Consider the following 21,423-nt stretch of genomic DNA (forward strand, 5'->3'; position numbering starts at 1 on the left):
AGTCAGGTCATATCAGGCCCCTGCTCAAACCTTCCCAGGGCCTCTGATCTTCCGTAGAATGGTATCCAGGTTGCAACAATGGCTTCCGTTGCTCTGCATAAGCGGATCCCTGTTTCCACTCTGATCTCATTTCTTTCCTTTCTTCCTCTTCCTCATTCAGCCCCACACCTGCCATCTTGCTGTTCCTATATCGCACAAAATACATTCCCATGCTAGGCTTTTGATCCTGCTGTTCCCTCTTCCCAGAGTGCTCTTTCTCTAGATGTTTCTATGACTTGTTTCCTCATTTCACTTATGTTTCTACCCAAACATCGCTTCAGAGGTGCCGTCCCTGGCTCTAAAGCAGCAAATCCCCTCCTCCATCATCTCCATTGCTTTGCCCTGCTTTACTTTTCTTCAAAATATTATACTCTCTCAAAGTCTATTATACATTTATTTGTTAATTGTCTGTTTCCTTTTTAGAATCTAGGTCCATAACTGCAGCGTCCCTCTCTGTCTTGGTCAATTCATTATTAAATGAATCGAGTGAATGAAAGCTTAAATGAGAAGTCTCTAGGATAGGAAGCAGTTGTCTTTTACTCAATAGATTATTTTAGGATGAGTAAATTTCATTTTAGGATTAAAAAAATCACTCGCATACAGACAGTGACACCCAAGTCACATATAACATAGACATCATTTTATTAATGCAAAGAAAATCCAAATGTAAGATATTTCTTTTCAGTAAGATGTGAACACATGGTTATGCTACTCTTCATCTCTATTGTCATCTTGGCTTGTCCTGTATATCGACTTCCTGTGGGCTGATGGCAGTAGGTGTGGAAGCTCCGTAATCCTGCTCTAAGACAGGAGGAAAGGCAGGAGCCACTGAGGATCATGATTTAGTGAACCCCGACCTCCCAAACTACTGCTTGCTTGGCGAGGCACGGAGTAGTGAGGAAGACCAGCAAGTCCGAGGTTGGGCCAGCCCTGTGCGAATCCCAGCTCCACTGCTCACTGGCAGCTGCCCAACCTTGTCAAGCCACGTCACCTCTCTAGGACTAGATTTCTCCATCTGTAAAGCTGAAGTGAACAGACAGTTACTATATGCTAAATGCGTCTGCATAAGGCTTATTTAATCTTTTCACAACAGCCCTGTTAAGCTGGTAGGATTATTATTTCCGTTTTACCGCTCAAGAAACTAAAGCTCAGAAAGGTGAAGTGACTAGCCCAAGGCCACACAGCCAACATGTTGCAGACCTCCAGATCCTGTGATCATAATTGGAGTATAATACTGGCTGCTAGTAGCTACACCGTCAAGCAGATATGAAGATTAAATGGGAAGATCTCCAGGGAGTGCTAAGCACAGTGCCTGAAGCATGGCAACGACCATGTTCAGAAATTAGTACTTCTAATTTCCCTAGTCCAGCAGGAAGCTTGTATGATGGCTGAGTCTGGTCCCTTCTCCCAGTGGCAGTCTGGGGTCTTTCTTTATGCAGCAGGAGGACAGGTGTCACACCCCCTGCTAATTCTCTCAGCTCTGGTGCAAGTCCTCCCACCTCACCCCAAGAGACAGGGTCTCTCCTCAGGCGGAAAGTAACTGTTCCGGCTTGTTGCTCAGAGGTGTCAGCGGTGACAGCCCCTTTTCTATCTGAGGAGCCCAGCAGGTCACTGTCTGGCACCCCACCAGGCCGCCACCCCCTGCCAGGCCTGGACTCCACTGGCCAGCTCACTTCTGTCTGACCTGTCAGCAGGCTCTTTAAAATGGAGTTTGATGAGACGAGCAGGGGGCAGCGTAGACGAGGCTGCGAGAGGCCAGAGACAGCAGACAGAGGGCGAGCATTTGGGGAAATCAGTGGCTGAGAGCAGAGCCCCCTGCTCTCTGTTGCCACTGGTTTTTGTAACAGAAAAGGGGGGAGACAGCAGTAGCCAGGATAGAAAGCCCCGAGGTATAAAAACCATGGCCCTAGGCTAATAAGGGTGAGACTGCACCAGAGAGGCCTGTCAGGGACTGTCCAAGGTGGGAGAATTCTGATCAAGTGAGATCATTATTCCCAGAGGCTCTGTCTGGGTTGAGGAGAGGCAGCAGAGGGAGGGAGAGGGGGAAGAAGGGATAGAGAGAAAGAGAGAGAGACTGAAAGAACAACAACTAGAAAATGAAGATGTTTTCTGAAGCCTCAGCATTTCCTCTCCCAAGTCCTACAACATCCACAAAGTACCTTTATATGGCTGTGATTACTCGCAGCCTCCTATGAAGAATTGAGGGTAGAGAGGCCAGCCTGGTGGCGTAGCAGTTAAGTTCCTGCCCTCCACATCGGCAGCCCGGGGTTCGCAGGTTCGGATCCCAGGTGTGGACCGATGCACCGCTTATCAAGCCATGCTGTGGCGGCGTCCCGTATAAAGTAGAGGAAGTTGAGCACGGATGTTAGTCCAGGGCCAATCTTCCTCAACAAAAAAGAGGAGGATTGGCAACAGATGTTAGCTCAGGGCTAATATTCCTCAAAAAAGAAAAGAAAAAGAAAAAAAAAAGAATTGAGGGTAGAAGCCAAGAGTGTAGCTTTGGAGGTGGACAGCCTAGGGATGAATCACTCTTCCGTCATTTACTAGTTGTGTGATTGTGGGCAAGGCCTTTAACCTCTCTGAGCCTCAATTTCTTCATGTGAAAAATGGAGATCATAGAAGCCACCTCAGAGGGTTCTTGTGAGCATCACTGGATGATGGCTAGATAAGGATGCAAGGCACAGGCTGTGAAAACACAGAGGAACTTAAGTGGCTGACAGAGGTCCAGCCCTCTGGTGATCCACCCAAGTCAGAAGTGTAAGCTGGGTGAAGTTAGGAGCAGGGACCGAGGGCTAACTAAAACATTCTGTATCTCAGTTTCCCAAATCACTCTCCAATATATATTTAAATTGTTCCTCTTCTGTTTGACTTAGTCCTGCCTTAGATACAAGAGCTTGGTGCAAGCACTAAGTATGTCATGTTGGCGGGCACAACGGGCTCTTGTGTGTTGGACACTCAGAGTGTTTAACAGTAACAAACCTTACATGGAAGCTTCAGGTAGGATTTGGCTTTGAGTGCAGCAAACTGGGTTCAAAACCCAGCCCCGCGAGGTAGAAGCTTCATGGTCTTAGGTGAAAGTTATTTAATCTAAGTCTCCAATTCCTCATCTATAAACAATGGTGCTAATGATGCCTGGAATTCTGGTGGTGACTTAATAAAGGGATGCATGTAAAGCACTTAGCCCGGTGCCCAGCAGCTAGTAAGCTTTTCATAAGTGTTAACCATTAGTTCTTATTAGACATGATTGCCGTTAATGCTTCATCGTCCTACTGACCCCCAGGATGCCGTCACCTAGCACAGGGTCCCTATGTTGAAATGCATTGGCTTTGGGAGGCACTGGGAACCCCGGGGACAGGGGCTCTGAGCTGATGTGCTAGTAGTGATGATGTGGTTTGTGTTGGGCCTGATCACCCAAAAGCATGCATTTTATGAGAAGGTCAGTCAAGCATGGGGCTGCCACTTGTGACTATTGAGTAGATGAAGGTTTGGCTGGTCCTTCCAAGGATAGAGCCCCCAAACCTAGAGTCCTATGTTCTCATGAAGTGCTTCCCAACCTGTATGGCACTAGACTATTGCAGGCAGATGCTCTGAGCCAAAAGGGGTCCGTGGTCAGGAAATGCTGCATGCTCCGTTGCAACATTAAAGATTCATAATGCATATTCACCCATCAAAGGCTCTGAAAAGTCCTGCTGTAAAGAAACCAGTTTAACTTTGTTTGACCACAGATCCTTCTGTCCCACCTCCACTTCTGTGTTTCAGAGAACCCCAGGAGACATAGTTTGGAAAAGCTGCTTTAGTCCCTCAGGGTCAGATGGACTGCTGTGGATATTTGAAGGGTGTTTTCAATAATTCAGAACAGGGGTCTCAAGCTTTAGTGAGCAAAAGAATCATCTGGGAGTCGTCTTTAAAAATGCAGATTCCCAGTCTCCACTCTCAGGAATTCAGTAAGTCTGGGTGACAGCAGGAATCAGCATTTTAACATCACTGAGGTGATCCCAGGGCAGGAGGTCAGGGAGCACACCTTGCCCACAGCGCTTTAGTGCCTGACTTCTGGAAGTATGCTGCTCGGAATGGCAGTGTCCACATCACCTGGGAGCTTGTAAGAAGTGCAGGACCACCCCAGGACCACAGAACTAGAACCTACATTTTAACAAGGTCCCCGGATGATTCCAATGCTGGTTAGAATTTGAGAAGCATTGAATTAAAAGATTTTTGTTGATAGCGTTTGTTTTTGTTTTGTTTTTTGTTCATTTGTTTGGTTTTTGGTGAAGAACATTCCAAAAACAAAAAGTGGACACACACTGCAACTTCATTGTCATAAAATTTCTACTATCCCTCACGCCCAGCCATGTGGGGTTGACCAGATGTCCCAGTAGCTTCAAGGCAAAGCCCAAGTTGTTTTAAAGAGAGGTCTTGCCTGTATTATATCCTAGTCCTCAATAACAGTGCCTTGGTTTTCCTAAGCAGCTTTTGCTTTCTTTCCCACATCCATCCTGAAGAATAAGAAAGCCAGCAAAGCAGCTCTCAGTGAGGACTCCTCTCTGCCCAATCTCTAGTCAGACATCATTGATCTTCCATGGCTAAGTCACAAGAAAACCTGAAGGTGCTTTGGGCCAAGGATCTCTGGCCTTGGAACTCAAAGACTGACAAAAAGAGTTGGCAAGCAAGAGGAAAACTTCCAACAGGCCTTCCAGAAGGAGCACAAATACAGTTTTACTTCTTGCAATATTTAAGAATGGCGGTTGTTCCGTGGTGGGGAGGGCGGGGTGCCTGTGGAACGACGGTCCATCAGGCAGCCAGGGTATTAATGGCAGGTGAAACCTTCCAAATGAGCACCCTGTCAGCCAATCTGTTGCTTTAAAAGGTTGGCAGTGCAAGAGACCTAAGAGAGGCAGTGAAGAACTAATCTCATATTGCCAGGTTAAATCAAGTCAGCCTTGCCCGTTCCTTTCACTTCTTAGTTACATCAAGCCAGAATACTTTCAATTATCCCTCACTTCCAACTTGTCAGCAGGCATTGGGTAAAATGCAAATAGAACAGTGCCCTTCCCTGGTGGAGAGCAGGAAATATCATTAAGAATATCCTCCATTTATTGAGCTCTTCCTCTCTATTAAGTGCAATACCTTCATCATCTCATTTCATATGCACCATCTTATAGCACCTCCATGCTCTTTGGTGAAGCAAGTGGTATTAAGTCTGTTCTATAGCTTGGAAAACTGAGTCACAGGAGGTCAGTCACTTGCCAGGGTTACATAGCTAATGAACAATAGAACAGGGTTTAAAACCAGACCATTCTGACTCGAAAGCCTGTGTTCTTTTGCTATTTGTCTAATTGGGCCAAGAGCCCAGTGCCATGCTGGACAAGTGGGTCCCTGAGCTTTGAAGTGGCTTCCTTGACACTTTCTAAGTGTTCTTCTGGTGGCAGAGACTGGCCAGGGTCAGCAGTTCTGTCTGGGAGGAGCATCCTAGCCCAGACTAGGACACAAATGAGCCCTGGTCACTGTTTCTCCCCTTCAGGGTGCTCTCTAACCCTCCACCTCCCCCACCTCACTCCTGTGTATGTGGAGTCAACCAGATGCCCTGAGATGTTTGGCGATTTGCATCTACGAAATGAGGGTCCAATGTTCAACCCCATTCCAGAGGGCAAATTGACAAGTGGACTGCTCCTGCTGGCTGGAGGGGTATTTCTTTTGCAAGATCCTGTGAGATCAGGCTGCCAGAATGGTGCTGATATGCTGATTTGGGGTGACTCAACTTGTTTATATCAACAGGGGCCCTCACTCACACTTCAGGCATGGACCTGCAAGAGCTCACCTTAAAACAAAACAACTCCTGAGGCAAAACAAACCCTATGGTTGCCATCTTTCTTTTTACTCAAGAATTCCTTGATGTCTCTGACTAAAATTCAGGAGCCTTTGGCCTTTGCCAGCCAGCAGAGTGAAGAACATTCCCCAGTCCCCAGTCCATCTTTATTTCCATCACAAAAAGCAAAGGTTTCTTCCTTCTTGCCCCAACTTGTTGCATCCTGCCTTCTCTCCACTGCTTCATTAATTTTTCACCTCCCCATCATTAACTGGTCTCAGAAACAGCCCTAGGATGTATTGGCTTCACCACCTGGGTTCCCTGTATTTTTCTCGGGGAAATGAGAACTTGGCAGACACCTCACTCTGTATGCTAAACAAACCTGTATGATGCCAAGAAAACACAAAAAGAAGCAAAGAAGTACAAACGATTCAGAGGTACTTAGTAGGTTACTAGGTGCTCACAACTGTTCTAAGTACCTTTCATTTATCTTAATCTTAATCTCCCGATGCTCCTGTTAGGTGTCATCATCATCATGCCCACTTTGTCAGTGGAGAAGACAGAGCACAGAGAGGTTGATATCTTGCCTAAAGTCAGTCTGTTAGCAAGTACATAAGGTGCATAATCTTAAATATACACCTTGATAAATTTTTATATATACATTCACCTCTGTAGCCAGGTGAATAAGATGAAGATCTAGACCATTCCCGGCATACAGAAAGTTCCCCTATGTTCTTTCCCAGCCAATACCTCCCCATCAAGGTAGCTACAACTTCTAACTTTCTACCATAATTGATTAACTTTACCTGTTCTGAACATCCTATAAATGGAACAGTATGTGCTCTTCGAAGCCCGCATTTTAACCAATCCACTCTATGGCCTCCTGGCCCAATGAGAGGGGAAGGTAGGTTTGGTGGTGGGTGGTGCCTCCCATCAAACCGTGATCTGGAAAGAGGGGCTCATTTTTAAAATCGGAGCTGCTGACCAGTTCCCACCCAGATGCTGTGTGCAGACATTAGCAGAGCCATCCGGGGACCTGAAGTGAATTGTTGGCGTCGATTTGTGCCACCTTGTCACAAAATGAAACTGAGAAAAGTAAATTTAGATGTTTCTCTGAAGCCTTTAATACCCAAGAAAGCCGGAGAGTTCATGCAGGTTGTAGAGGGAGTCACTTGCATACCAAGCCACCAGGAACAAAAGGCACCAAAAATTGAACAAAATGCTTCCATCCAGATTCTCCATAAGCTGCCCAGTGTACAAAGATCAAAGAGGAAAATAAAGGAAATAAACATCCTCTCTCCCAGGGCCCTTCCTTCCCTCCCTGTAAGAGTGATGCAAGGACTCAGGCAGCCTTCCCCAGACAGAAAAGATGTGCATGTTTCAGCCAACACTGAAATATCCAGATGTTTACTGTGGCTTCTCTGCAGCCTCTCTATTTACCCATGGCCTCCTCCCCCTTGGGCATAGCTTTACTAGTAAGTGCTCAATTAGGGCTTTGAGGTCAAATCTCTTGACTATTTAGGAGCTCTTGATAAAATCTAGCAGAGCAAACTAGGCAGGGGCTGGAAACAGCTGACACAAAGCTGTAGCCAGCCCAGAAGGGAAGTACCACCTTATGCCAATGGTAAACAGCTGAATGGGGGTTTGAATCTCACGGGTAAACCGTGTGGGCCTCGGCAGCCTACATTGCAGGGAATGAATTCCCAAGCTTCTTGTTTCTCGTGTTGATTCCTTTTCAGATGCTCATTTCAACCAGCCAAATTCTTTCCCAGCTGTAGGAGTAGACAGGCTTCAGAAGTGATTAAATTTCATGGCCGCCCACACTTTCCCTGGTTGACGGGTGTCCACTGCTCTGTCTTCTGACTCCCTTTGGGACGAAATATCTCCTGCTTCCAATAATGACGAAGACAAAGGGTGATGATCTCATTGGTTGCCTTTTCCTAGTTTTTATCCAAAGCTGCTGCTTAGCCGCTTAGATAACTGACTCAGCTTCTCTGAGCCTCAGTTTCCAACTCTATAGGATGGGCAATATCATGATAATTGGATAATCCAGAGTTTACTGCATGCTTGCTGTACCAGGCATGTTCCAAGTGCTGCACATGTAATAACTGCTTTCATCCTCCCAACAGCACCTTCTAACATCATCATCATCATCTTCATTTTGCACATTAGGAAACTGAGGCACAGAGCAGTTAATTGCCCGAGGTCAGCAGGTTGGTAGTAGCTGATCCGACATTCAAACCCAGACACCCTGATCCAGAGTGTGCAGCTTGAGGGTTACGTTATTCTGCTTTGTACGGTTGCCGTGAGGATTTAAATCAAAAATGTATGCAAATCCTGTTCAATCTATAGCATTTATTATTACTATCAATTATTATTAACTTCACACTTTGGAAACATAGCATTCTTGCCAAGATTCAACCTACCCATAGCACACACCAGTGAATGACTCTAATAAAGGGGATATTAATTTCATTTATTTTCATGTCCAGTTTTTATAAACTGAAAAAGTTGAAAACTTCAAGGAGTTTGTGGTTATAGTAATACCTATGGTTCATTGAACCCACACTGTATGCCAGACTGCTATTATAGATATCAATTCATTTATTCCCCATCTCATGATCTTATGATATATGCACGATTATAACTCAGTTTTAAAGGCAAAGAAATTGAGGTTCAGTGAGGTTGATTATCTTTCTAAGCTCACACAGCCATGCACTAGAAGAAATGAGCTTCAAACCCAAATCCATCTGATTCCACAGGCCAGGCTCTAACCTCTGATGCTGTGTAGATTTTTTTGGCTTTTTACTCTGGGAATTCTAATCCGAAGGCTTCAATTTAGCATTAATCTGATTTCTGCTTCACGTTGCCAGAACTGGAAGATTCTCTCTGATTTTCTTTATCAAAAGCAATAAAAAGAATGCCTCACATATCATTCCCAGAAAGTTTCTCCACGTCCATATTTCTCTGAAATGGCCATTACAATTAGCGAACGACGTGTGCGTGTGGAATACAGCCAGAGCTGTGATTCAGCATGCCTTCAGACAGGAAGCACCTGGGTAATTCTCCATGGCCACATCTCACGGAGTGAAGTAAACGAGGGCACATTAAGCAGATACAGGACACCACTGTGGGCTGATGGAGAAGGCCTGGGTCACTTGCCATAACCGCTGAGTCAGAAGTGGGCCCTTTTCAAGAACTCTGCAAACCTCTCTCACCACCCTCACCAGGAAAAAACCAACCAGACAAACAGATAAGTAGGGAGATAAATAAATAAAGAAATCATGCAATGTCATAGGAGGGCGGTGCCACATTCACACCCCTGCTGAATGGAGACACCAGCAGCCTCTCAGGTCCTGAACCGGCAATTCAGAACAGTTTGATTGCCTGCTTGATTGTTTGCAAGATAAACACAAGATTGTCAGTGACAGGGTAATTTACGGAAGATTGCCGTGTCAGACTCCACGCGAGAGGGGCTCGCTGGCATAAAGATGCGATTCTCATGACTGACAGGCCACTGGGAGATGGGAGTGCCAATTTAAAGTTCACAGTGTCAGCTGAAAGCGTTCAGTGGCAGCAGCCCACGATCACGTGACACGATGAGGTCATTACAGGCACGATGTATGCTCACACTTAATAACACAGAGAACCCTGACTGCACAGTCTCTGGAGCAGGTAAATGTAAATGTGGAGGAAGGAAATCATTTCTATCTCTTTGTTTTTTTTAGCACTTGCCATCTGCTATTGCTGATGTGTTTATAGGACGTCTCCTGCCAGACAGGCCCTTGAATTAAAAGCCCAGGATCAACAAAACAGTGGGGAAATTTGAGGTCCACACTTTTGAAGCAACTGCAAGCCCAGAAGGAGTGGCAGACTAGAGGGGGTTGGGGAAGGAAAACGCTGAGGAAAACTGTCTTAAGTTGTTATTTGAGCCGGATGAGGTCCTGAAGCTGGTGAGATGGGTGGGTGGTAAAGGGTTGGGGGTGGGAGGGGGCACATTCCCAGCTTCAGGAGGGAAAGGCCACCAGAGATGGATGGAACTCCTAATGGGAAAAGGCCAGTGGCCTTAAAGGAATCTATAGTGCTAATAACAGTGGGTTTCTTCTCACCTGAGAAGTTTCTGCAGCTGCAGAATGAAGCTCTGCCAACATATCTCAGCAGGATATTTTTAAATTCAAAGCAGGCATTCCGTGGCAGAATCCTTCTGATTAGTGAAGGCGGTCCATGGAAGGTGATGTTAAAGGCAGAATACCATGCTTTTTTTTTTCTTTTCTTTTTCTTATTCTTATTCTGCCAAGGGCCCTGGGGTCCACTGGACAATCTGAATGTGGATCTGAAACGGTGCCTCAGCATCATCCTGCTGCTGAGATACAATTCTCCGGCGCTGTTTGTAGGGTCCGAGATTTGCCAGGCTCTGGGGAGTACCCAATTCAGGCAGCACATCGGGCCAAGGTGTTCGGAGCCTTGACTTCAAAAGTCTCTAAATTTAAAGTGTGCACTGCATGCCTGCTCACCCTCCTGTGTCTGCGTTTCGAGGAAATTTTGTAAATCGAAATGTGTTACGAGGCACACGAACAACATTTGCCCATGTGGAAAATGAGAGGCTAGTTTTAGTAATTTAAAGCCAAGCAAAACACGCAACCTCCTAATTTGTTTGTTTGCTAAAAAGAAAGTAATGCATTAAAATAATTGTACATTAATTGCTAAATTACAGTGGAACTTTAGTGAAATTACATATTTCAATTTCATTAGCAGAACCAAATAAAAAGGGTAATGCCAAAAAATTACATTGTAGTAAATTTAAAGCACACAGCCAGGACTCTGATTCAGCATTCCAGTACAAGTGTTTGTCAAGTCACAGCCCAGGGTTTGAGTACATGTTTCTATGATGTTAATTATGGCCCCAAAATGCCTAGCTATCAAACCCGGGAGATGCAAGCAAGTTATTCTCCGAGTTCCTGCACTGTGTGTTCCATCATTCCCAGCAGAGTGAATAAGGGTTGGCCAGCTAATCCATTCTAATAAGAAATTCCAAGGAGCAAACAGTGCCCTAAACATTCCCATCCTCAGCCCTAACAGACATGTGAGGCATGGGAAACAGTTATTTATTCATTCAACAAACATTTGTTGAGTGCCCAATTCCATGGTTGGCACTAAGCAAAGCATGAATATAGAAATGAATAAGATACCGTTCTTCTCTTCGAAGAGCTTGTTTTCCAGACAGGAAGGCAAGCATACAGAGATAATAATTCTAGTACAAGGAAGTTGGCATTAACAACGGTTTCTAAAATTTGTTGTGCATTAGAATCACCTGAGACTCCTGTTTAAAACGCAGATTCCAGGATCTGCTCTGGAGGCTCTCCCTGGGGAGGTCTGGGGTAGGCCCTTGATTCTCCCCACAGGATTTTGATGCAGAACCATTCTCTGAGAACCTCTGATTCAGGAATACACACAATAAGAATATGTAACCTAGCCAGGGGCATCCTCAGGAAGGCTTCCTGCGGGAGGAGGCCATACCTAGGCTGGGTCTTAAATAAGGATGAGTCATATCTGTTTCCACTACTATACTGTCAGCATCTTAAGGACAGACACCATCATTCTTTGTTCCCTGTTTTATTTCCAGAATGTGGGTGGCACTCAAATATTTGTTGAACGATAGGGATGAAGGGGCAGGAATCTAGGTAAGTAAATCAGAATATTCGACATCCTGCAGGCATGCAGGAAGGTGGTACCAGACACAATTGGGTGAACTGATGTCTTCAGTTCTGGGTGCTCACGCCAAAGCCATTTCTCCACATTTCCTGGACAATGTAAAACTCACGGCACCTCCTTCTCCACCTGGTCAGCAGTACCCTCCCTGGCTTAGAGGGAGTGAGAATAGAACACTTTTCTCCGTTAAAGTGAGATTTAAGGAATGCCATGCATTTTGTTTGTTTGTGTGCGCAGTGGCACAGGCCCCTGAGGACTGGCTACAGGTAAATTTTTGTGCTGTGTTGTTTAAAAGTAAAGTATTTGTTTTTATTTCCAACCACTCAAATAATACTTACTCACAATAGAAAAAGTAGACATTCCAGAAAAGTATAACAAAGAAAAGGAAGGGAAACACACTAATCTACTACTTGGGGATAACCATTTGTCAACATTTTCAATTATTTCGTTTCAGTCTTTTCTTTTCTATGCATGTGTATATTGGAACTATACTGGGCTTGTTTTGTGAAACTCGCCAATTCAGGCCCTTGAGAAATGTTGATGCTGCTCATGACGAAGGTGTTAGCATCTCTAAACAGCTTTGTGCCATGGAATCCGCTGACCCGGCTCTGCCTCTGCCCTTCCAGATGGCCTGGTGGATTGCCTGGACCCTGACTGCTGCCTGCAGTCAGCCTGTCAGAACAGCCTGCTCTGCCGGGGGTCCCGGGACCCCCTGGACATCATTCAGCAGGGCCAGACAGACTCACCTGCAGTGAAGTCCTTCTACGACCGCATCAAGCTCTTGGCAGGCAAAGACAGCACCCACATCATTCCTGGAGACAACCCCTTCAACAGCAGGTAGGTGCCCTCTGTCCCTGCAGACCACTGAGGTCACTGCTTCCCTTCCTGTCGGACCAGGAGGAAGTGCTTCTGGATTTTCTATGGACCTACTTGGCCTGGAAACTACCCCATGGGGGCAGCTCCCTGCTCTGGTTTACCAAGGCCCTTTTCTTTCTGTGGATCCAGCTCCAGAGCAGAGTCCTGGTCTCTCTGTGGGATTTGGCCACCTTCATCCCAGAACCTGCGGGAGACGCCTGTTGATTGCCTGATTTTTTTATTATTTTATGATGTATTATTTTATGACATTACTGTTATTATTTTAAATCTCCCTTTATAGTACCTCTGATAGTGGCTTTTGTTTGATCATCACTGAAATATTTCACTCAATAGAGTATTTTTGAAAGCATTTATTAACTTGATAACATAACTGATCATTTGTGGCATCTTAGAGTCAAGGTGATGCCAGTTGCTGAGTTTATTGAGCGTCTATGATGAGCCAGGGATTTTATGTAGATTTCTCTCATCCTCACAGCAACCCCATCAGTTGCATCTGCTAATTGCCTACTTTGTGCAAGGCATTGTGCCAGTGCGTGTCACCTCTCATTCCAAGACGGTGGGGGTTTCTCTTGAGTTTACTTTTGCTCTCAGTTGCTAATTTGAGGCTTGTGAATATTCTAGAGGCAAATTCTGGATTTCTTTTGTAGTCAGCTTAGCCGCTGCCCTCCCCCCAGAGCAAGTTAGGACTGTACCCCTGGATAAGAGGGCAAGGAGAAGAATGGGCTTTGAGAGCCCCACCCCCTTCTCTCTTCCAGGCACTGTTTAGGATTCTGAGGGTGAGGGGAAGGATAGGAGAGGCAGGGGGTCTTCTTATGACCTGCCTGCATATCAACGATCTCACTTTTGGTCCGTCTGGGTCCAGATGTGGATGGTGTCTGCAGATGTGAGGATGGCGGGCATGATCTCCTTGGGGGTGCTCCACCCCATCTCCATGCTCCTTCCCGGGGCAAAATAAGAACTGTTGGTGGGGTCCTCTTTCACGAAACCTCTAGGAACTAGGAACTTGAGTGGGTGGTCCTGGCGCCCCTTCCTCTCCGACAGCCTTCATCATGACAGCCTTCATCACGCCATCTTTCTCTTAGTCCTCTTTATCCTCACTTAGTTCTGGGCAGACCCAGAAGCAACTCAGGAATTGTGCTGCTTCAGGAGGCTTCCAGCCAGCAAAGGAAATACCAGATTTCACTTCTCACAGGAGCCCCTGACTCTCTTGTTACCAAGTGATTCTCTTGGTGCCACCTCTTAGACTTTGGTAAGGAGACATCATCAGGCCACGACTCACTCCTCTCCTCCCTGAGAGAGCCTGGTGAAGGTGGGATGGGGGATTGGTGAGTAATGGTACAGCCAGTTAATTCTACAGCCCCTTAGAACTCTCTGGGAAGTTGTGCAGCCCCAATTCATGGCAGCTCTTTGAATATGAGGTTCTTAACAAGGTTACCTTGGGCCAGCAACTTTAGCCTCTCTCTGCTCTTATCTTACTAAAAATAGAAAAGAACAAATCATCTCATCCGTCTTCTATTTCAGCCCTGACACTCCCTAGCTGTGTAACATTAGGCAGGTTATTTAACCTCATAAACATTTTCCTGATTGGTAAAATTAGAATACTATGTGTAGAGTATACTACACACAGTAATATTATTATTTTAATATAAGAATCCTGCAAAAAAATAAAAGAAACCACAAATCTCTGACCAGAAAAGTATTTCCTCTACTTGTAAAATCCTAGTTCTGGAACAGGGATTCTGTAGGTATGTTCCCTTTTAATTGTAAACATAATTCCTATTGCCAGTGTTGATGCTAATAATAATCATTCTATAGTAGAGATCTTTATTCGAGCCAAGCTGAAGACTATAGCCCGGGAGGGCAAAGCGCTCTGGAGAAGGGGTGGGTTTCAGCACAGTTATATACCATCTTGGAACAAAGAGCATACATCAAGCATGACAGGGGTACATTTTTTCAAGATTTCAAGGAGACACTTTGTTACAGATTGGCATGAACACAGCCGGTCAACACGACCCTGGCATCTCGACCCTGGCATCATGGGAAGGGAAGCATCTTTCAAAGGAGTACTGGTTTCGGTGTCACAGGGAGGGGGGCATTCATCTTTATGTTCAAAGAATACATTCTTTACTTTATGGGTAGTGAGTTAAAGCAGATGTACAGTGTATGTTTGTCAGGCCATAAGTCAGGCCGCTGGTTAAAATAAAATACAGGCCAAATCAGGTTTAAACCAGAATAGCTTCTTCATACACCTTAGTATTTTAAATTTTTCTTACATCACCAGAGACCCATGACCAGCCCTCGCACTAGGCCATAAGCATTTTGGTGTGGTTTGCATAGTTTGCTTATACTGTAAATGCATCTTTTAAAGGCCTGTGCTCTGTTTCAATCGGCTTCCTATTAAGATTTGAGTATTTCTACCCTAAATCCAGTAATTTCCTGATATTCTCCTTTCCATACTCTTTCTTCACCTGTCCCTTAAAATTCATTCTTCTCCTCCTCACTAATAGTCACCACTTCCAGAAGGTACTTTGTGCTAGAGTCAAGATGTGGGAAAGCAGGCAAGGACTCCAGAATATTTGGTGGACTCTACCAGCCCCAGAGATAGGAGCAAAAGAAGGAAACTTGCTTTAGAGAAAGCTTCTGTGAAGCTTTGAAGGTAGCAATAAATAGCACCACCCAAAAGATCCCATGTTCCAGCGAGTCGGCATGGAGACATAATTCAGAAACAACAAAATGTTACTCGGAGACATAGGTTGAAGTTCACCAAGCATGTGAATTTCAGTGCATTATCGTCTGACAAATAATGAAGGACAAAGCTAGGAGTGAAAAAGAACTTAATTCAAGACTTCTAAGAAGGCGTTTCCCCTAGATAATGGCGTACAAAAATAACTAAAATGCCTTGACTCCACCACTGTAATTTATAGAGCAGATCTCACTATCTAGATAATGTGATAATTGTTACACATCAATAATCATAAATAGAAATGAACTGATAGCATGTCTTAGCTGAATCTTTTCTGCAAATTGACTGCCTAGAAACGATAGGAAGCCAGCAGCAATGAAGAATTAGAAAAACAGAGGGTAGAAATCATAGACAACCCAGCTCCTTTTATTCCTGTGGTGCTCTGCAAAGTCTTATGCTACAGGAATGATTGAAAAAAAATAACGGTTGTATAAAAAAGGAGGGGGGAAAAAACCCACTGTGGGATTTACTCCCCATTTTGTTTTCTCATCACAAGTGCTTGGTACCTTGTGGTCATCAACACACATCATTGATTTTAAAATAGTGTCTGCGAAGGCCTGAAAGAAATCTTAGTCTGAGCTAAGATTTCATAAATTAGTTTTCCACTTTCGAGAGACTCTGGCATTGTGGTTAGAACCAGCTAAAAATGGGATTCATTTGTTAGTCAGCCAGTAGCAGACAATTAGAGCTGTCAGTGGAACAGTCTAAACCCTCCTGAGATCATCAACGGGTTAGAGTTGAACAGTTGGGGGTATTGCTAATAAAAAGAGAGGTGGTTGGAGAAAGCATCCCTCCAGTTTTCAGGTCACCCGGGATTGCAGAAGTAAGTGCATTCCAAAAATCGAGCAGACTTGGACAAGATTCTGGCAAAGAACAGGTCAGGTTGATTATCTAGTCCAGAAATTGGGAGTGTGTCCAGGAACCTGGAAGCCTGAGAACCTGTCTGCATTCGCCAAATTGCCCAGTGGCTTGGAGGCCAACAACACAGCAGCAGACCTCGCTGGTAGGCTGGGGGCTCAGTGCAAAAATGGAACTTCTCATTAGCCCATTTCTCCATGAAGTCAAGAGAATTCAGGTGAGAGGAAGTGTGTGCATTCTCCCTCCATGGATTTTGAGTAGAATATTGTGGCATCTCTATTGCTTTATGGGATTTCCCAGAAGTAGCTGATTGGATACTAGCATTTGGGGGAAAGTTCTAGTTAGTGTAATCTGTAGAGAGGGGAGCTTTCTCTGACAGTGGGAAAAAGTTGAGTGGAATTTCAACCACCTTCCCCCTCCCCTGTCAAGACAGCAGGAATTTGATATGTGAGAAATATATAGTTACATGGAATCCAGAATCCAAGATAGTTCTACCAGAAAAAAATATCTCCAATATTCTCTTTTCCTCAGGCTGCCATGGATTGTGAGAAATTTTTCTCCTAAAGGGCAGCAAAAAACAATGCATGCATATGTCCCAGCCTCATAAAAAACGCTCTGTGTGCTTCCCTCCACTCCCTCTGACATCCCAGCCTGGAGGAGAAGAGTAACATTACCTTCCTCCAAAGCCAAAAAAGGAAATGAGTAGCCAGATGGGGAAGCTCTTACCAGAATGTAATACTCTCTGTGCCAGGCTAAGTCACAAACATGAGTGATGAGGGGCAACCTGAAGCTTGGGCCAAGCAAAAGTCAAACGATGTCAAGAAGTAGAGAGAGGCCCAGGGTAGAGGGAATGTGCACAGGGGACCCGATTGCCCAGCGAATGACAGGAGATGCTGCCCGTGGATTTCACCCCAACGTGTCACCAATTCTGCTCCTCAGGGAAAGCAAGTGTTGAGACATCCCTTTTGACCACACCTCTCTGAGAGGTGTGATGATGTAAAGCCAGAAGTTAATGTTGAAAGTCTTCTCCTTGCCTTAGGGACCAGATGAGGACGGGAGTGTGGGGTGGGGGTGCAGTGGCCATGGGGAAGAGGACTCAACAACCCCTCTTGTCTCCTTGTTCTCCTGTGTGTGGCTCAGAGACTTGTGTTTCTTTTTCTCTCAGCTTGGTTTCTCTCATCCGAGGCCAAGTAGTAACTACAGATGGGACTCCCCTGGTTGGTGTGAACGTGTCTTTTGTCAAGTACCCAAAATACGGCTACACCATCACCCGCCAAGATGGCACGTAAGTAGCTTTGTGGGGTTCTACCTACTCAGGACTGAGGGTGCAGGCAAAGAGACAGATGGTGCTACTAGCTTGGAACCACGTGGCTCCCCTGTAGACTGGAACGCCCTCCAGGCCAGACCTCTAGTGAGGATCCCCCCCAGAGATATTTATTGTTTTTTGGTATGGTATGGTAAAAATGAAAAATAAATAGAACGAATAACCTATCCAGGGCTGCCGACAGCCATCATCCTCCTTTTTCCATGTCAGGTAAATGCTTTTGTGTGTGTGTGTTGGAGGTAGGGTTGGGGGAGGTGGATTCTAGAAAGAGGGAGGGAAAGTTGCTCTTGGAAACTCACTCGTATTTTAAATCAAAGGCAGTGCAGGGTGACGAGGATCCACATGACGTAGTGTCCTGTGGTGAACCCCTTCTGCTTTCGTCTGTGGCTTTAGGAGTGTGTTGTTTTCGCTCTGGTTTTGAGGGGGTGGGGTGTAATCAGAGAAGTCTAATTAAGTACATTTAGCCGTCACCCTGCTGTGTGAAGGAGGCAACCTTTCCCTATTATCTTCTGATTGGAAACACACACCCTGTAGCCCCCACCAAGATGAAAGCTCTGTCATTTCCTTAATCCATTGGTCATGGAGTTAAAATTAAAAAAAAAAAAGATAAGAAGAAGAAAAGAAATCAATGGGAAAAGGAAAACACCCACCCTGGGCTGAAAAAAAACACAAACTATTGCATTCTATTCCAAATGTAAAAGGAGACTGTAAATCTGCTATAAATCTGATGCAACAATTTTTCTATAAAACTGGAGTCTGGAAAATCATGGACGTATCATGCGGGTAAGAACTGTGATTCTTGCCTTTCTCTGGTGAAGGGTCTGGCCTTATTTTCGAATGTTCTAAGGTAGCCTTGCAGGTAGTTTCATCAATTACGAGCCCGCAGTAGCCCTATCCTCATATTCCCACCTCTGAAACCCAAAGAAGACATCTGATGGTTCACATCAAATTCTCAACATTCGCTAAATTTCTGAAATTTCACTCCTACGTTTCTGCTGCCACATCTAATTATTTTGAAGCACGAGAACTGTGAGCGTGTATAATGTAGAGCTGCTTTTGCCCTTATTCATTCTCAGAAGCCAGCGTTCTTGCCCTGCAAAATCTTGTGACAACCCAAGAGGACATTTTTAAGTGCTTGGCCTGCTGTCTGTCTCCACCTTGTGCTGCCCCATCCCTCTCAGCTGCTTTCTGACTGATTATGGCCCAAATCCACTTCCCAGATCATCTCCCCACCTTCCTGGATCGGCGCTTCTTCAGCTCGTTCAGGTTGCAAAGCCATGGAAGTAACAGGAAGTGTTTGGGAATGCTCTGAGGAATCCCACAATCTGTTGTCTGGGGGTGTGTGCCACAGACATTGATGATTTGATTCTGTCATTCCAACTAGGATAATTTCACTTCAAAACATTTGACTTTCCTCTGTATCGTCTACAAAACCATCCCCAGCAACGTGCATGCCCAAAATTAATATATAAGCAAATTAACCTAATAAATAAACTGTTGTACCGTGCATGCTCTGATATTCACCTTAATGTTCATGTGCTCGGTGTTCATTCATTTTTTTTTTTTTTTTTTTTTGTGAGGAGATCAGCCCTGAGCTAACATCCGCCAATCCTCCTCTTTTTTTGCTGAGGAAGACGGCCCTGGGCTAACATCGGTGCCTATCTTCCTCCACTTTATATGGGACGCCGCCACAGCATGGCTTACCAAGCAGTACTTCGGTGCGCGCCCGGGATCCGAACCAGCGAACCCCGGGCCGCCGCAGCGGAGCGCGCGCACTTAACCGCTTGCGCCACCGGGCCGGCCCGGTGTTCATTCATTTTATGTTTATTAAAAAACACGAAAAGTGTTTCCAAAATTAGGTGAAGCCAGTAGGTCCATATTTTGTCACTGAGTTTTTACCGTGATCCAGGAACTCTTGTCAGCTGCTGGGGGCGGTTCTGAAGTGGGCGCAGCTGGGTTCCTGGTGGAGGAGTAAAGCTTAACATTGCAAGACTTCTCTCCATTAACCTCCTTCTTTTCTGTTAATTGAGAAAGAAATACTATATTTTACTTTACTACTAATACACCTCTGTCCAGCTCTTGAGGAACAAACAGGAATATAGTTTAAGAACGATTGTCAAAAGTATCAGAAACAGGGCAAAATGGGTGAAGGGGGTCAAAAGGTACAAACGTCCAGTTATAAAATACAGAAATCATGAGGATGTAATGTACAGCATGGTGACTATAGTTAATAATACTGTGTTGCATATTGAAAAGTTGCTAAGAGAGTAGATCTTAAAAGTTCTCATCACAAGAAAAAAATATATGTAACCATGTGTGGTGATGAATATTAACTAGACTTATTGTGGTGATCATTTTGCAATATATACAAATATCAAATCATTATGTTGTACACCTGAAACTAATATAATGTTATGTCAGTTGTATCTCAAAAGAAAAGTTAAAGTTCTATGAAACCAAAAAAAAATCAGAAACAGTAGAGGTTGATGAGAAGAAGGCTTTAATGAGCCCCTTCCTGTGTCCTAGCATCATATCATTATAACTCCACTATTTATTGAACACTTCTATTAGCTTTGCACGATGCTAAGTGCTTTACACCAGGGGTGGGGAAACATCTTCTTTAAAGGGCCTGATAATAACTATTTTAGGCTTTGCATGCCATATGATTTCTGTTACAACTACTCAGCTCTGCCATTGTAGCACCAAAATAGCTGGAGAGGATGGGCGTGGCTGTGTTCCAATAAAACTATTTTTTACCAAAACAGGTGGTGGACCAGATTTAGCTCATGAGCCTAGTTCGTTGACCCCTGCCCTGCACTGATCATGATATTTCATTCTCTCAACCACACTGTGACGTTGGTATAATTATTCCCATTTCACAGATGAAGAAACTGGGGCTCAGAGATGGTTAGTAACTTGCCCGCAGCCATATAACTAGTAAGTGGTAGAGTTTGGCTTCCAACCCAGCCCATCTGCCTCCAAAGCCCACGTTCTTCTCCTGCGTGCTCTGCCCCTCCCACTGCCCTCAGGTGCGGAGGTCAGAGCACTGCCTTGTCTGAAGGTGAGTTCACCTCTCTCAGTGAGCCCACTCACCCCCTCTCCAGGTTTGACCTGATCGCCAATGGAGGCGCCTCCTTGACCCTGCACTTTGAGCGAGCCCCATTCATGAGCCAGGAGCGCACCGTGTGGCTGCCGTGGAATAGCTTTTATGCCATGGACACCCTGGTGATGAAGACAGAGGAGAACTCCATCCCCAGCTGTGACCTCAGTGGCTTTGTCCGGCCGGATCCAATCATCATCTCCTCCCCCCTGTCCACCTTCTTCAGTGCTGCCCCTGGGCAGAATCCCATCGTGCCTGAAACCCAGGTAGGAAGGGCAGGTACCGGGGTAGGACTCTCAATACTCCCTGAACAGAACTAGCTGGCCAACTTCCTCCCACGCATCTCTCTCCTTGGGTGGGCCAGAAACTAATAGTAAGGGGGAGGGACAAGAAGTAGGAGCACAATAGAATTCATAGTCACTGACGAGAAAACTGAATCTCTCCTGGACGTTCCAGATGTTTCCAAAAAGTCGTTCAAGACTTTGGCAGTCACTGGAGCTTTTAATAAAATAAAAACAATATACATATGTGCAACCCACCTGCAAATTGCTTTTTATTCCTATTACTCACAGATACATGATAAGACGCATTTTAATGATCTACATCGGTGTTACAACAGAGGGCATATTACATTATTGCCTCCCTGTTGCTTTATACCAATTGTCAGTGGAGGTTGCAGGTTCATATAATTACAGCCTCTCATGGCCTCCTTGCATGCAGCTAGCAATAAAGCCTGCTGTTCTTATTTACATCTTTTGCCAACAGTGTGCTTTTTAAAAAGAAACACAACAATGACCAAGAATAATTATTACTCCAAAAATCATAACCTCAGCCCCTTCACTCCATGGTGTGGGATCAAGTTTTGGTGGTGGTCGTGGTTGCTTTCCTCAACCGTGCGAAGTGGTTCTTGCACCCCACATAAGGTCTGTTGCTTCGGTGAGGGTGGCAGCAGACAGGCAGTCTCGGGGTTG

General features: G+C 45.1%; 1 protein-coding gene across 2 annotated transcripts in view; it reads left to right on the plus strand.

Annotated features, from left to right (window-relative positions):
- The window catches only part of TENM2 (teneurin transmembrane protein 2), a 571,867-nt gene that overhangs the window by 480,799 nt on the left and 69,645 nt on the right, over positions 1–21,423 (plus strand). For both annotated transcript variants that reach the window (XM_058545548.1, XM_058545558.1), the window contains 3 exons: positions 12,178–12,388; positions 17,194–17,313; positions 20,457–20,718. In XM_058545548.1, coding sequence (XP_058401531.1) covers positions 12,178–12,388; positions 17,194–17,313; positions 20,457–20,718 — 593 coding nt within the window. The remainder of the gene's footprint in view (positions 1–12,177; positions 12,389–17,193; positions 17,314–20,456; positions 20,719–21,423) is intronic.

The sequence above is a fragment of the Diceros bicornis genome, chromosome 1, assembly GCF_020826845.1.
Source record: "Diceros bicornis minor isolate mBicDic1 chromosome 1, mDicBic1.mat.cur, whole genome shotgun sequence".
Lineage (NCBI taxonomy): Eukaryota > Metazoa > Chordata > Mammalia > Perissodactyla > Rhinocerotidae > Diceros > Diceros bicornis.